The 16,491-nt window shown below is 51.5% G+C and overlaps 1 protein-coding gene across 1 annotated transcript in view; it reads left to right on the forward strand.

Moving 5' to 3' along the window:
• LOC131089612 (hydrocephalus-inducing protein-like) overlaps window positions 1–16,491 on the forward strand; it is a 65,012-nt gene that overhangs the window by 4,878 nt on the left and 43,643 nt on the right. The window contains exons 4-13 of the mRNA XM_058034437.1: window positions 2,140–2,258; window positions 3,564–3,768; window positions 6,553–6,739; window positions 7,745–7,844; window positions 8,990–9,108; window positions 10,228–10,451; window positions 12,289–12,416; window positions 14,238–14,470; window positions 15,166–15,444; window positions 15,764–15,798. Of these exons, the coding sequence (XP_057890420.1) occupies window positions 2,140–2,258; window positions 3,564–3,768; window positions 6,553–6,739; window positions 7,745–7,844; window positions 8,990–9,108; window positions 10,228–10,451; window positions 12,289–12,416; window positions 14,238–14,470; window positions 15,166–15,444; window positions 15,764–15,798 (1,629 nt within the window). The remainder of the gene's footprint in view (window positions 1–2,139; window positions 2,259–3,563; window positions 3,769–6,552; window positions 6,740–7,744; window positions 7,845–8,989; window positions 9,109–10,227; window positions 10,452–12,288; window positions 12,417–14,237; window positions 14,471–15,165; window positions 15,445–15,763; window positions 15,799–16,491) is intronic.

Genomic DNA, 16,491 nt, shown 5'->3' on the forward strand with positions numbered 1-16,491 from the left:
CTGGACTTGGCTGGATCCTCTTCTCCTGATAATTTGAAAAGAAGAAGACACCTTCTTTCTCATCCCTGGAATGTTATTCCCATCCTGCCATCTGAGGGCAGGAGCATGGGAGCATGTAACATGGGGCAGGAGTGGGAAGGGAATGGAATGGAAGGTAGTGCTGCAGCCTGGCCAGGGATTCCCTAACTGGCAGCTTCTCTGTTCTGATGAAATTTCTGGCCAAAGACTAAGAACAGAATGCTGTGCCTTGCCCCCAGCAGGCCCTGATCCCCCAGCCCCAGCAGAGCTGCAGCAGTGCTGGCATCAGCCCCGGGGCAGATGCAGGAGCACAAGCACTGATCTGGCTCTGGGGCTGCTGGGGCCTTGTCTTTCCTCCCCTCCCTCCAAAGTCTCACGTCCAGCACATGAACATTGCTGGCCCCAGGCTTCTCCATCAGCCAGCAGTGATGTTCTCACCAGTGGCAATGGGAACAGGTCAGCCCATAATTACAGCAAGAGGTCCTTAAGGAGCAGAACCTGAAGCAAGTTCATCAGCTGTCACTACTGACATGAATAAAGTTCAGCTTGCCAGATGTTCTCTTTGTTTTTGGGTGTGATGCATTCATCACCAAAGTCCCCAGAACACACTTTTAAGTGACAGATTGACCAGTAGCAAAGCACCAAGGCCATGGCTGTAGAAGTGCACAAAGCCCAGCAGCTGCTGGGCAGAAGCACATTTCCCCTGAGCTGTCCCTGAGCATCAAAGCACAGAGTCTTGTGCTTGTCAGGCAAGAGCTCTTTACCTGGTGACCAATCCTGATTGCTCCTGTTAAATCCAAAGTGCACCAACACATCTGCATCATTATTTCCAACACATTGTACAGAGTTTGCCTGCTGGGCCAAGCAAACAGTTACCAGCCTGCATGACAACCCAGAATCCCAGACTGCATAGCTGGTAAATACAAAGAAACCTCCTGTTCTGCTTCCTTGATGTGCTCCTGCTATTGGTGCTTCATTTAGCTGGGATTGGACCCTTCAGACTGTAAATGGCATCCTCCTTTTGGGTCTTGTTTCCATGCCACTGTCTTGCTCTAATCTGCTGGTGGTGTTGGTGCTTGGCACCAGTGGACGGTGGATGGGAGCTGACTCTCACTGTCAGTTTATCATCCCACTGCAGAACTTTCCTGCCTTCTCTCTGGGAGTTCTCACAGGCAGCTCCTCGCAACACTGACTCCTTTCCTCTTTCCTCCTCCTTCCTGTCCCTCACAGCACATACTGACCCTTGCTGTCCCTAGCACGACCACCTGACCCTTACTCTTCACAGCCCAGCTAAAAAACTCCAACTCTCTCTGCACCAGCTAATCCGCTCTTTTATAACACCCATCCTTATTGCACCATCCTTACTGGACACAGCGGTGACCTATTGAGGGCAAGGCTCTTCCTACTCTTTGGTAATTAGTACAGCTGCAAATCCTCAGGGGTGAGATTGCCTCCTGCACTATCTCTATTCTCTTACAATCCATCCTCCCACAATCTGCACTCTATTTGCACTCTTTTAGAGTTTTGACTGCTCCTTTTCTTAGAGCAGCTTTCATTGAAATGCTGATAAAATGTGCCCATTTTAGGCTAAATCAGCATGTTTTCAAGGTAAAATAAACCAAAGAACTACACTACAAATTCAACAGTAATTATTCCTCGGTCTTCAAGGAAAAGTTCCTTCTCCCTGTCTGATTCCTAGGCTGTAATCTCACAGGATAGGTAGTGCCCTAACATTTGCATCTCTTGAGATGTGGTTTATAGGCAGCAGGAAAAGAGGAATTCCTTAGGCAGTCAGTGTCAAGTTGTGCATGCAGATAGCTCTGAACCCTCTCTGTGCTCTTCACAAACCATTCTCTGATGGGATGGCTGGCAGTGGAAGCCTTGAGGCTCATTGCAGAGAGCTGGATGCAGAGTATGGGGAGCTGAGGTCATTTTACCCCCAGGATCTTGTGAGGGCTGGATCTCCTCAGCAGTGGCTCAGTGGCTGTTTGTGATCCTGTCTGTTCTGTCTCTTGTGCTGCCTGTGCTTGGTTTGCTCCCTGCTTGCCCGAGGGAGCTGCAGTGCAGCAGGAATCTCATGGCCAGGCGTCCCCAGGCCTGACCCCTCTCTCTGTGTTGCAGTCCTTTCTCCGTGGTGCCGGCCACAGGAACTCTGGGCGCTGGTGAAACCCTGCAGGTGACAGTGACATTTCACCCGCTGACCAAGGGTGACCATTGCAGCCTCCTGAGCTGCAGCACAGGTGAGTGCTGGGCCCTGCAGGGCACAGGACAGTTGTCCACCATGGCTGCCTGCTGTCCATCCCCTGCATTCCCTCCAGAGGTGCCTCCCTGTTCCAGATTTACCCCCCAAAAACCTGAGAACTCCTTGGTGTTTGGGGACTTGATAAAACCCCCTCTAACAGGGGATTTTTGGACTCCTGTTTTGCTGGGAGTTGCTGAGTGGAGGGAGGAGGAACCCTAATTCTCCACTACCATGGGGCTGTGCCCGGGTCAAGTTTTATTTTATTCCTGGGCAGTGCTGTATGAGAGGTGTGAGGTTTCCATCAGACTCTCCAATGCAATGGAATTCTTGCACACCTCTGTCCTATATGCAGCTTCTCCATTGGCTTGTCACAGACCCTTTTTCTATGTTGCCCTCTACATATAAATGTAGTTTCTGCCTAATAACATTTTCAGGCCCTTGAGTTCCTGGTTGGTGACAAGTCAAGACAAAGTTTTCCTCATCCCCATTTCCCAGGTTGTTCATGCTGTTGCAGACCTCTCACATCTATCTCCCATTTGATTTCTAGACTGAGGAATCCCATTCAGTCTTCATAAAGAAGCTGCTCTGTACTTATTAATCATTCCTTTGTCCCTTTTTTATTTAATTTGAAATGCTCCAGCTTGGTTTTTGAAATCACAGCAATATAAAATATTTCAAGACTGATGTGGCTGTGGGTTTGGACAGGAAATGATGATAATTTTCATGGTGTTCAGTTTGTAGTGGTTTGTCACATTGCAGAGCCAGGCTGGCTGTGTTTCCTCACCTGTGTCCCCTCCTGCTGTGGGCTGTCACTTCACTTGTTCCTCTGGGCCTCCTTTTGCTGCCCACCTGCCCCCAGGCATATTTGCTGGTCAGCAAGAAGGGATCCAAGGGGTCAGGAGAGACAGGAGTCTCCTGGGATGCCCGGGGAGAGCCTGGGCAAGGCAGGACTGAGCAGGGCTCCTCAGCCCTGTCACCTGGAGGACTTGGATGCAGAAATCAGAAATCCTGGTGATCTGAGTGGGTCACCAGAGCACATGGACCAATCTCCCTGTCCATCCTGTCACCTTGGGGCCAAATCTCTACAAACACCCTCAGAAATAAGGTGTTTAAGGAGCTGCCCAGGACATCCCCACGCCCTACACACACAGAGCTGCCAGGATGTGATAAACAGACTGATGCACAGAACTGCTAATGCAACTAAAAGCTGGGACACCTTCTTCTGTGCCCTGTGGTTTGCTCTGTTCCTTGTGCTTCCATCAGCCAGTGAGCTGAGCAAAGACTCTCCTTTGCTTTGTTCCAGGTGAAGAAAGAATCCACACAAAGCTCTATGGAGAAGCTGTAGATGTCAACGTTGGGCTGAGCACAAATATCGTGCACGTTGACACCACCTACATCACCACATCTACCCACAGAACCGTGTTCATTGAAAACAGGAGTAACATCACAGCCCACTTCCAGTGGAAGGCTTTTCCTACTGAGGAACGTGAGAATGAAGTGAAGAGGAGGTTGGTTTGAAAGATACATTTCAGTGAGATATATGGCCCAGGACTGAAACTGATGTGTGGCCTCAGGGGGTGTTGGTGCTTTTGAATGGTTTAGGCCAAGTAAACCATGCCTGGCAGTGGGGTGTGTCACCCTGTGCTTCAGGAGCTCAGCACTCAGCATTCCAGTTCATTTATACTCCAACCAAGGATGGCATTTTGGGAAGGAAAGGTTGGCTGCAATGACTGGATTTCCTCAAGTTCTAATTGGGCTTTTGCCTCTCTAATCTTCTTCCTACATGACCAACAGTCCTTAAACAGTTCCTGAGTTGCTAGCCCCTCTTTCCAAAGGTGATACACCCTCTTTTTTTTCCCCTTAGTTCCTTCAAGAGCTCCTTGCCCATGCAGGCTGGTTGTCTTCTCCATCAGCTTGTCTTTCAGCACACAGAGACAGTTTGTTCCTGTGTCTTGAAGACTTCTTTCTTGAAGTATCTCCATTCTTCCTGGACCCCTTTGTATTTAAGGGCTGTTTGCCAAGGCACTCTCCAAATCAGTCTCTTGAACAGGCCAAAGTCTGCCCTCCAGGAGTCCACAGTGGAAGTTTTGTTGATGCCCCTCCTCATTTCACCAAATATTGAGAACTCGATTATTTCACGGTCACTGTACCCCAGACAGTGGTGAACAAATCAAGTTCATTTAGGGAACTAAATTCCCTAATTTATCATTAGGGGTTCTCCTGGTGATATCCAGTACCTGGACTCCAGGGAGGTAGCTTCCCTGTGGAATGGATCTGGTCAATGTACAGGGCCCTCAGTTCCCCTTAGAAGGGAGTCACCTACTACCACCACCCTTCTTGTTAATACTTGAGGCTGTGATCTGTCTGACAGCCCAAGTGCAACTGGGAGACTCTCCAGACAGAATTTGTTCCTTAGTGTCATCTGCCTGACCCTCTGGAGCCAGGGCCTCATAGCTGTTCTGTCAGGGCACCTGGGTGGGTGATGGGGGTCAGGACAGAATTTTATTACCTCTCCTGTAGAGACCCATTTCCATTCCCCACTGTCTCTTAGGTCTCCTCCTTCTGCCTGCTCACAAGATGGGCAGGGCTCCTCTGGTTCCTGCTGAGCTTCTCTCAGGGTTGGACGGGTGTAACTCCACCAGTTTATTTATTTTTTACTCTCCCTTATGCTCCTCAGCCTTTCCACTTCTTCCTTAAGCTCTGCCACGGGACAGAGCAGATCATTCACCTGCTGACTCCACACACAGGTGTCTTTTGCACTGACCTCTGATCTTAGCACCAGGCCAGACCCTCCCTGCAGCCAGGGGCCTGGGCAGCTTCGTCCTTTCTAAGGGTTCTGTTTGAGTTAGTGCACTCCTGCTGGCAGCAGCAGCAGCAAGGGCTTTTCATCATTTGTAAACCATTGCTAGGGAAATAAAAAAAGCAGAAACAAGAAAGAAAGAAAAAAAAAGGCTTGCACCTCACAACCAGCAAATAGATACAACCCACTACACAAGGAGAGTGAGTCACTGCACCCTTTCTGCTCAGCCAAGCAAAAACTGAAAAACTGCTGGGCCAAAAGTGCCGTGGCAAGCCCCTGTGTGCTGCGGGCCAGGTCACTCACACTCCCCAGAGCCATTTTAAATTGCCTGCAAAGGACCAGGAGATCGACCCTTGCCCGTTTGAATGGCTGGTGAGAGGGTCCTTTAGTGCCCTGGGCTTCTTGGTTTGCCACTGTTCTCTATCTCCTTACACTGTGTTTGACTTCCATACAAGCTCTGTGTGGTAAAAGAAAATCCCATGACCTTCTCTGGCTACTTCCCTGGGCTGTTTATTTCCATGTTTTCCCACTTGCCTGCCTCAGTGGACCCCAGATGATCCACTTTCCCCTCAGAAGCAACTACGTTTCCCCAAAGTAAACTTCAACTTGGTTTTGCTTTTGTGGGGTTTCTTCCAATTACATCTGGTTTTATGCCACTTTGTGTCCTAGACTGTCACCAGGACATGTTGTTCTTCCTTACTTCCAGTCACAGGAATAGTTTTAGCTCCAAGGCCACTGTCCTGCTGCCAGAGAAGCTTTTGAGATCTCAGAGCAAAGAGGACTTTTTATGAGAGGAGACAGTGCAGGATCCTTTCCCTTTCAGGACATTCTACTACCATGCACTGGGATGGGACCCAAAAAGCTGTGGATCATGAAACTCCAGGAGTTTGCTGTCTCCCTCCTGCACAACAAAGTCCCTTCTCCTCTCAGAGCCTCTGTTTTCATGCATATAAAGCCTTGAATGTCACTGAAGGGATGTGGTGCCTGAATTCATCAATTTCCTGTGGAAGTGCTCTGGGATGCTCTTGGGAAAGGCAGAGTAGGGAACGGGGCAGGTCCAAAATGGAAGAAACAAAGAGTGATGCTGGTAACACGTAGCTGCAAGCCAGCTTCATCTCCCCTTCCCAGGGAAGTCCTGCTCCATGATCTTTTATCTGCTTTCCCCAAGTAGCTCAGTGGTAGGAAAAGCCAGCTGAGGTTGTCGGTGGATTCTCCCTCAGTTTTGGCAGAGGCTTTGAGCCAGGAGGTTCTCTTGAGGGCTTCTGGCTTTGGAAAGCTCTCCTGAGCTTGCAAGTGTGGAGTAAAACTACCTTGTGCCAGTGAACAAGTTATCCTCTGATCCATCTGGGACTCCCATGGCTTGGGGTCAGCCCTTGCTGGGGAGCTGCTGCTGCTCCTCCCCAAGTGCTTTCTCTCCTGCACTCCCACTTCTCTCTGCAAATCTGTGGCTCATGAAACCATCTGCTGGCCTTGTCTCTCCCTGGGGCTGCAGGCGGCGCAGTTTGCTGCACTCACCGAGCCAGGTGAGGCTGGAAAAATTCACGGAGGAGAAAAAATCAGAGGAGGAGAAAGATGAAGATGGCGCTGCTCTCCTGACCAGCATGGCCCAGGAGAAGATGGCAGAGGTGCAAGAAGACTCCATGATGTTCTCCGATGACATTTTTTTCATTGAGCCAATGGTAAGTGATAGCTGAGAACCCCATTTTCCTCCTCCTCCCTGCTCCTCCTCCTCCTCTCTGGAGCGGCTGCAGAGCTCCCTGCTCAAAGCATTTGTGCCCTGCAGGCTCCGGGCAGGGCTGGGAGCCTGACAAAGCCCAGCTCTGCTGCCAGGCTGGAGCTCAAGGCCCTGCCTGCGTGTCCTGTCAGTGTCCCGGGGAGCAGTTCCTGTAGGCAGGGGCTCCCCCCACACGTGGGGCTCAGCAGAGGCTGTTGGAGCACTGCCAGCTCACACACTGACCTGAAGCTTGCAATGGTTCCCTGGCAAAAGGAGGCCAAATTCAGCCCAAGTTAATGACAGAAATGCCAATCCCCTCCTGTAACCATGCCTTGCACTGTTTCTGAGTGTCCCTTCCAGCATCATCTGTGAGCCTGGACACCAGGGTGGAAGGCTGAAATGGGCCTTTGGAGTTGTCCTGCACACAGGGACAGAAAACCTTTTCCTTTTCTGGTGATGCAAGCAAAGTGCCACATGCTCCCATCAACCAGAGCCCTGAGTCTGAGTACTGGCATTGTGAGAGATGATGAATGCCTGCTGTCTGCACAGTGCAAAATCTCTTCTCATCTTGGAATAAACCCTAGAATAATGCCAACCTCTGCTTTCTTTCAAAACAGATTAAACTAATATTTTTATTTCCAAGGAAGGGGATCACCATCTCTTCTTGGTTACTCCTATGGCCCATCTGAGGCCAAGTGCACAGTGGCAGTTGCATCCCACTGTAGCTGACAGCAGCATGATGGGACCAAGAGCTTGTGTCAGAGCAGCAGGAATATTGTGGGGAGAGGGAGCTGATCAGCTGAGCATTGAGAGCTTCCAGCACTATGTTAAGCTGGGTTTGGAGTGTTTCCTTGGGCTCCTTGTGTTGTTCACTCATCATTGATGCTCTGAATCAAGGCTTACAGGACTGTGGTTGAGAACAAGAAACACGAAGTTTGAAGAGAAATGTTTTGCTGTCTTTCTGTTGTAGGAGGGAGAAATCGGGCCGAATAGTTCGGCCGGAATCAGAGTGACCTTTAAACCCCTGGACGTACTGGGGTACCAAAGTATGGCTTACCTCAGCATCTCAGGTACAGCTCCTTCCCTCTGCTTCTCTCCCCCTCAGTGAAGCCATGGTGCCAGCCTGGGCTCCCATGGAACTGCTGGGAAGAGTCCCTGGTCAGCAGGGCAGTGCTGGCACATCCCCCCTGGCCCTGCAGCTCCCAGGGAGTCTCCCGTGCTGGGCCAGGGCTCAGAACAGCCGTGTCTGGGTTACCAATCCCAGAGCAACCCAGGCAGTGCAGGGAGAAGTTTTCATGCCATGGCTTTGCCAGCATTTCCTCAAAGGCCAAAGAGCTACAGAGCAGAGCAGCTTTAGTGAACAAGCACTAAGCCCCTCTAGACACCTCCAGGATGGCTCCATTTGACATGGATTCATCATCAGGCGGCAGGAGCTGAATTATAAATGTGCTCCCTGAGCCTGGATCCCTCCCAGTGCCCAGACATGGCTGAGCCCCACTGAGCCCTGGGTGGTTGTAGAAGGAGCACCCTTGGCCAGCACCTGCTTCTGTCCCTGTGTGGGAATTGTCACCTTGCAGCTCACAGTCTGTGGAAATAGAACACAGTGCTGAGGGTCAGAAATTGAGGACTTTGGCAATGAAGTTGTGTGCTACTGGGCCAGGTAGTTTGGCAATTGCTGCCTGGCAATTTGCTCTTAATGAGCTTTGTGCCTTCCCTGAATGGATTTCAGAGCTCCTCTAAGTGCATGGGAAAGAAACCACAGAATTCTAGCATGTTCAGGATGGAATGGGCCTTAAAGATCATCTAGTCCCTTCCCACTAGATCAGGTAGCTCCAAGCCCCATCCAGCGTGGCTTTGAACACTTTCAGGGTTGGAGCCTCACCCTTGGGGAATCTGCCCCAGTGCCTCACCACCCCCATAGTAAAAAATTTCTTCCCTAATATCTAACCTAAATTTCTTTCAATTTCTACCCATTACTCCTTGGCCTGTCACTACAGGACATCAGAGATGTTTTAAACTCAGCAGACTGCTGGTTTAAATTGGAAAGCAGCCCGAGGAATGGGTTAGAAATTAGAAGTCAGCCCCAAGGGATATCTCCTGAGGGAAGAGAAGGGTGCATATCTTCTCCTGCAGCATCAGGAGCTGGTTGCATCCAGCCTGGAAAATGCAGTGGAGCAGAGGGAATGATTGTACTGCAATGGACATCTCTCCCCAGGCCGTGAGAGCAGGCTGCCCCTGCGCCTCAGAGGGGAAGGCCAAGGACCCTTGGTCGAGTTCAGTTCTCATACACTGAACATTGGGGATGTTTTTGTCAACTCTTCCCACATCCATGAGGTGAGCAGCAAGCCTGGTGGAGCTGTGGAATTCCTGGCAACCTGGGCACTTGTGAGCAGGGAATATTTGTTGTACTGCTCAAACCTGGGGGGTCCCAAAGGTGTGTCTGTTGTTCCTGAAGCCCCAGTCCCTGCTTTTGGGCAGCCTTCCTTAGGGATCAGCTGGGAAGCTTCCTGCAAAACAACCCCTTGGCACATGAAACCAACACTGCCTCCAAAAGCTGCATGTTCAGAGGCTTTTGTGGCAGTGCCAGACACAAGGCCCCTTTGCACTGGGCTCTGCAGAAGCAGCTGCAACAAACTGGCTGCCTTGGGCTTCAGCCCACTGCAAACAGCTTCCACTCAAGTGTCCCTGCCTATTCCTGGAAGTCACAGGAAAGCCATCCAGCCTCCTGGCTCAGTGCTGGCCCTTGCTGAAGGCTTGGGAGTTCTTTCCCTTGCTGACCAGTCCCTCACCACACTTTGGCCTCGGTGCATCTCTGACCCAAGAAAGAGAAAAGTGCTCCTGGGAATAAAGCAAAGGAGTTTTCTACCTATTTGCCTCTCCCTCCAGAAAAAAAAAAAAAAATCAAGGGAGAGCAACTGAAAGATGTAGAAAATGAGGCTCTACATCATGCCAGACACTTTCCAAAGTGTGGCTGTGGAAGGGAAAGACAGGCTGAGTTTTCTCACCAAAAGATGGTGCTGTCTCTATGTTTTGATGCTGATGCCTCATTCTCAATGTATTGTTTTCATGGTCTGGGAAAAGGTGACGGAGCAGATGGTGCTGTTGGAGCTGTGCTCACTGGGGCAGCAGCAGCTCTGGGGTGATTCCCTAGGCAGCTGCAATCAGCCCACGTTGCTCTCAGGGCCAGCTCTCCATGAGCTTGGTGCTGCTGAGCAGAGGGGCACTGCTCTGTGCCCATGGGATAAGCCAGGGTGACTGCAGTTCTGTAGAGTTGCCACTGCTCTGCATGAAAACCCAAAGGCAGAAGTTGTCCTGTTGAATCTTTGGACTTCTGCCATTCAGCAGCACAAAGCATCTTCTGCCTTTGCTGGGTGCTCATTGCATCATTGGACAATAACTCACAAGAAAGGAAGGTTCCACATGGATTTCCATTTTGCTTTCTTGCTCCTGCAGGTGGAACTGATTAACGAAGGAGCTCTTGATGCTCCCTTCAGCTATATCCCTTCAACCACCAACATGGGCTCCTGCTTCAAGTTTGAGCCCGAGGAGGGGATCATTGCAGCAGGTGGGAACCAGACTATTCAGATCTCCTTCAGTGCCACCGTGCTGGGGAGCCTTGAGGAGGAGTTCCAGTTCAGTGTGGCTGGATCTCCTATGCCTGCCATCCTGAACATCAAGTAAGGACCCTGGGAGCTGGGTGGGCACATCTGTGGCTGTCTCTGGGACATCCCCCACCTGCCTCCTTTTGGGGTGTAGCAGAGGAAAAAGGTGTTTCCTGAGGTCTGAATCTCTGCTTTGATGCTGGCATTACCTTAGTTTGAGGCTGCCTGCTGCCCTGTGTGGTGGCTGGGAGCTGGAATGACTCCTCCCTGCAGGGATCTCCCTGTGCCTTGGGCCATGGCAGGCAGTGGGATGGATCAGCTTTGGGCGGCAGCTGCTCTGGGATGTCCCACCTGAACACCCAGCAAGGCCCCCAGGGCTTTGCAGATGGGCCAGCCTGGCTGATTCTGCAGCTGCAGCAGTGTTTGTAAAACCTTGTGTGAATAATCCCTGCCAGATGGGCAGCAGCAGCCTCAGCTCCCCTCTCCCAGCCATGCTGTGGGGCACAAGCTGTGCCCCCAGCTCCTGTGCACAGAGGGCTCTGGTGCCTCCTTTGCACAGCCAGCAAAGGGCTGATGTGGGAGTCAGGAACTGTGCCAAGGACTTGGGCACCCTCCCGTGGGCTGGTGCCATGGCAAGAGACAATCCTGGCCCAGGCACAGGGAGAAGGGCGGATCATAGGGGAGGCAGAGCTCAGGGCTCAGCACCACAGCAGCGTGAGGCCTTGTCCCTGCCAGCCTGAGCCATGTGCTGCAGGATAATGGAGTGGAAGCAGGAGAGCTGATGCTGGCTGCTCTGCAGCTTTGGAGCTGGGCTGCTGCTCTTGGGAGGCACTGGCTCAAGGCAGTAAAGAAATGAAAACTGGATTATACCAATGAGATAAGGGAAATGGATTAAAAAGAACAAGAAAGTTATTACTTAGCAAGAGAAAAGTGGTGAGTAGGTCTGCCCATAGTGGAGAAACAATGATGCTGGCTTTGCTTTTGGAGGAAAGGTGCTGCTTTTTTAGTTTGGAAATCAAGAGGGAACCTTTCACCATCAAATAATTGATTCTTCTCTGTCCCTCCCCCAAAGTGGTCATGGGATGTTTCTGCATAAGCAGCTTTCTCCTTGAGCAGGGGCAGGTGTCTCTTGTTGAGATGTGCAGAGCAGAGCCAGGGGCAGTCCTGTGAGTACCACACAAGGCACAGTTCACTGCTCCTTGATTTTGAACCAAAAGGCAGAGTGGGCATTGATTGGCATCAATACATGAAATAAACTCATGAGTGTTGTGCAGCTTCAAGTGCTGATTTCAGTGGATGTTGGTGGCTTTTGGAGTGTGTCTGCTGAGTTCAAGGACAGGTGAGGTGCTGTGCTAGATTCAGGACAGCCTTGTTTGGTTGTTGAAGCTCTTGCTCTTGGCTGTGCCAGCTGGTGCACTGCTGACAAGCTGGTCCTTGCCTCTAGGATTGATCTGTCCATTGTGTAGAACTGTTGCTGCTCTTTTCAGAGGATGTTTGGGGCTCCCCTGGCTTCATGTCTCAAAACTGTCTGTAATGACTGTGTGGGTCAAACTCTCTTGAGAAAGCTCCTCCATGGGAACAGCAGTTGCAGCTCAGAAGGAGCAAAGCAGGGAAGCTGTGGCTGGAAGGGCTGCTTTCAGAAGTTAGTGGGGACACCTTGATGTCCATGCCATTGCAGATGGGGAAACTGAGGCACGGAGCCATGTGTGGGTGTGTGTTCAGGGTCCTTCATGGGACCCGCAGCAACCCGGGGGCTTCTCCTGCCTGCCCTGTGCCCAGAGCCCATCAGGGGCTGTTGGCTGCTGCCCCTTGGCTGGAGCTGCCTCCTGTGCCCAGGGCCCTGTGCTGAGCACACGGGGCTGTGTTGGTTGGGAACCCAGGGTGCCCTGAGCCCGGGTTTTGTGCCCCCGAGCCACGACAGCCGGACCTGTGCAATGCCTTTAACCGAGCCATTGCCTGCTCTGTCCTCCAGGGGCAGCGTCACCGTGCCAAGCTTAGAGTTCGATGTCGATGAGATCAACTTCGGCGAGATCCCCTTTGGTGAGTGTTCCCTGGGCTGGACACAGCGTCAGGGATCTGTGCCTTCCAAAATGGAGCCCTTGGACATAAAAGCATCTGTCACAATTGTTCTGCCACAGCAGCCTCTTCAGGCTGTGACCTCCAGGGCTGCTGGTGCCTCAGGTAGCCTTTTGCCATTGTGAGATCCAGTAGAAGCAAGGAATGGAAAGTCAGTATTTTCTGGTGTCTCTGTCCTGCTTTAAAAGACAGATGTCTGCCAAGGAAGGGGAATCTTCCTAGAATGGAAAGAGAACCCCCTCCCTTTCAAACTATTATACTTTTGAAACTACAGAGCTTCCAGGCAAAAAAATATGGGAAAAGGAATAACAGTTCTTTACTGGAATATATCAAGACAGCACAAACAAGAACACAATAACAGAAGTTTCCAACCCACCAAGTAGTGTTTTTCCCCTTTGGCGTAGCTGTGTTCAAAGGCAGGAGGAGCTGCGGGGATCTCAGAAAAGCCCACCCCAAAACTCCTGTCCCTCTTCCCAGACCAAGGGGAATATTCACTGTGAAACCTAAACCCATATTAATGAAATTCATGAACTTTTAAAGAAAACTCATTGACTTTCCTGAGCTGCTCCTTCCCCACCCTGCATCACCACTGAGGCACTTGTTAGGTTGCCTTTTCAATAAATGGAAGAAGAAAAGCAACAGATGGAAATATGGTTCTGAAACAGGAGATTCGCCCTACTTAATCTGATTTCATTCCTGAAGTCTCTTCAGTTGAAGGCAGCTATTTTGTCTTTGCTTCTTTTCAACTGTTGATTGTTGTCTGCATGTGCTGGCCTCAGTCTCATTGGAGGTTTTGACATCTGTGTTTGTCCTTTTTGTGCCTCCCTTGCCTCCCTGCTGGAGTCCCTGCTGGAGCTGGCAGTGGTCACTTGGATGGGCACAGAGAAGCTCTGGGCTGCAGCTGCAGTTGTTTTTCCTCCCCATCTGTGTCCCAGATGCTCCTGGTGAGCAGGCCTGGGGAGAAGTCTCCTCCCCACAGAGCTGGCCAGCCCAGCCAGATGTGCAGTGCAGAGCAGGCTGTGGCTGCTCTGTGGGCTCTGCAGGACATGCCCTCCATGAGTGGCTGTATCTCTGGCTTTGCAGGATGGAAAGCAAATCTCAGAGCCAAAGTGGGGTAAACCCTTGCAGGCAGCACTCCCAGTGCGCAGCACGGCTGTGATGTCCCTGTGTGTGGGCTGATGTGGGACCTGGTTCCTGATTGCTAATCTCAAAGCAAGGCTGGGCTGTGCCCCCAGTTGAGTGGGCTCTGAGCTGTCACGTGCTCAGTCTGTTTGGCCCAAAGCAAGAGATGCCTTAAGGGTCCTGCAGAGACAAGCTGCATTAAATGCATCATGTTCTAGTTCCTGATTCCATCCTCAATTTTTTTTGCTGTAGCTTCTTCTCAAGGACAACTCACTGTTTATATATCTTGAAAACTGAGAGTGTTGGCAGATTGACAGGGAATTTTACAGCTTGAATTCTCAGAGTAAATGCTGGCTCTGGGTGCACACTCATCACTGAGAGAGAACTGGTGCTGGTTTGGGGCAGGTGAGGGAGCTCGTCCCCATCCCAAAGAGAGAAGCTTGCAGTGTTCAGCGGGGCTAGGAGTGGGCATTTTCAAGGCTGCAGTCTGGAATCTGTGTCAAAGGGAACTAAGTGACGATTAATTCCTCACGCAGCTTCTGGGTGAGCTGTAGTTCAGATCATAAAGAGCTCAACTCCAATCCCACTTTGATCCTGCCAGGATCTTGCCCCCAGGATCATGCCCTGCTGGGTGCCTGAATGGCTGTTTGTGTCCTTGCCCAGGCTTTCCCCACACGCAGCGCTGCCGCCTCACCAACAGCTCCCCGGTGCCCCTGACGTTCCAGCTCCGCATGTCGGACGATGGCACGCAGCCGGCTGTGGACAGCCTGGATCAGATCCGCAGAGAAGGTGACCCATCCTGGAGGAACGGAATTCATTTCTATCTGGAGCCCAAGGAGTTCACCATCAATCCCAGCCAGGGCACCATCCTCCCCCAGGGACACCAGGACATCGAGGTACGGCAAGAGCCCGGCCACAGCCGCTGCAGCCCCAGGGCTGGAGCTGCACTGCAGGGTGGGAGGGCTTTAGCTCTGGTGCCAGCTTGGAGCATCCTGGCACTGAGAGATCTGCACTGCTGGGAGGCCTCTGCTGGCTGGCTCACTCGGGATGTTCCTCAAGGAGCACTGTTTGCTTTCCAGAATCATATGCTGAGCTCACAGACCTTATGGTCAAGGCTTGAAGCCATTCTTGTGTTTTTGAGAGCAATTTATTTGATTACAAGTGGGCAGAGCAAGGATGAGGGCAGAAGGTGGCTGTTAGAGAGATGTCATTGTATAAAGCAGTTAGCTTTTTTTCTTGGTCTCATTTCCCCCCTCCTGGGGAGCAGATGATTTGTGTTCACTGCAGGAATCTCCAGTGGAGACAAAAAAACTGCAGCCATGAACTGCCCAGCACCTGCTGGGCCACACTTTACCCTCAGCTTCCTACTGTAAAGCTGAACTCATTCTGTTCAAGTCAGCAGATTTCCTCTGTGTTTATGTCATCCTAGTCAGATGAAAAATTGGCCCCTTAATTTGAATACAGCGGTGCATAAAGCTTTAGTCTAATGTTTTAATGTAGCTTAATGTAGACTTATGCCCTGATAGTAAGGTGTGTTTACCAGATCTGATCTTGCCAGAAGGCTTTTGTTACTCTGAGACTGCTTTAACATGGACCAGCAGAAGAATTAAGGCAAAATCTGCCCTTTCTTTACCATGAAACAAGAACTGGAGGATATTACACGTGGGTAATGAGCTTTTGTAAGGAAGAATTGACTACTTTTCTCTTGCACCAGGTGACCCTGTGTTCCAACAGCGTGGTGGATTTCTACCGGAGAATGCTGGTGGACCTGGAGGGTTTTGGCAAGGGAGTGACAGCACTGGTCATCACAGCCAGGTACCAGCCCTTGCCTGGCCTCCCCCAGGCACTGCCTTGCCCAGGCTGTGCTGGCTGCAGCTGCCAAGGAGAAGTGCTGCTGAATGCCCTCATGTTGTGCCAGCTGGACACGAGAACAGCAGTGCCTGGGCAGCAGCCTGTGGTGAAAAGCACCCCTGCTCATAGCCCAGCACAGTCCTGAGCCTTTTTCTAAAGGGATCAGGAATGATATTTTTACTGGCCTGGGGTTTGTTCCTTGGGGTAGAACAAATTTCCCAAGGGCCTTCTCTCCTTCCTGCAAGAGGTGGAGTTGTGCTGGTTGTGAGCACTGTGCACTGGTTTGGGCCACACCAGGCAGCCTGCTGAGAGTCAGGGTCTGGTTCTGTTAATGACAGCACGTGACAAGGGAAAGTGGCTCACAGAAACAGTGGTGAGTGCAAGATCTTATGAGGGGACAGCAGCCCTTGATGGGGCAGGTCAGTTCCAGTTTTTCTCCTTCCCTGTGCTTCCTATTTTGAACTTTAATGTTCTCAGACTTAAACCAAAAGTCGTTGTTGCTGCAGCAGAATTCCATGCTGCTGTGCTGCTGTGGGTGTCAGTGTGATGCCCAGAGGGATGCAGCTCCCTGGTGCTGTTCCCTGTGCCAGGCAGAGCCATGCAGGCAGTGCCTGGGCTGCCACTGTGTACAGCAGGTGGAGCTGGGGCCAGGCAGTGCCTGGAGCTGTGCAGTGAAGGAGCCAGGGAGCTGCAGGGCCTGGCAGGGGCTGATCAGCCCCTCTGTGGGGCAGCTGCTGTCTCGTGCCCTCCAGGGCTGGGGCAAAGAGCTGAGTTCTCAGGCAGGGCAACAGCACCATGGCAGAGAAGGGAGTCATTTTTACTGAGACCCTGGAGCTGTGTGTTCCTTGAGCCTTAGGGAGCACTGATCCTTGTTGGGAAGGCTTCCCCAGAGCTCGTGGGTCACTGGCACTGTTGCAGGAGTCCTTGCAAGCCTTCTTGGGCAAAGGAGGGGCTGAGGCAGCTGTGGGGCAAAGTGCTCTGCCTGGGGCCCTTGGCAGCCTCTGGGTGCTGCCTCTCAGGGTTTGCCCCTCCTTGACAAGACATGTTGGAGTGGGAAGAGGTAGAA

This window comes from Melospiza georgiana, chromosome 14, assembly GCF_028018845.1.
Source record: "Melospiza georgiana isolate bMelGeo1 chromosome 14, bMelGeo1.pri, whole genome shotgun sequence".
NCBI lineage: Eukaryota > Metazoa > Chordata > Aves > Passeriformes > Passerellidae > Melospiza > Melospiza georgiana.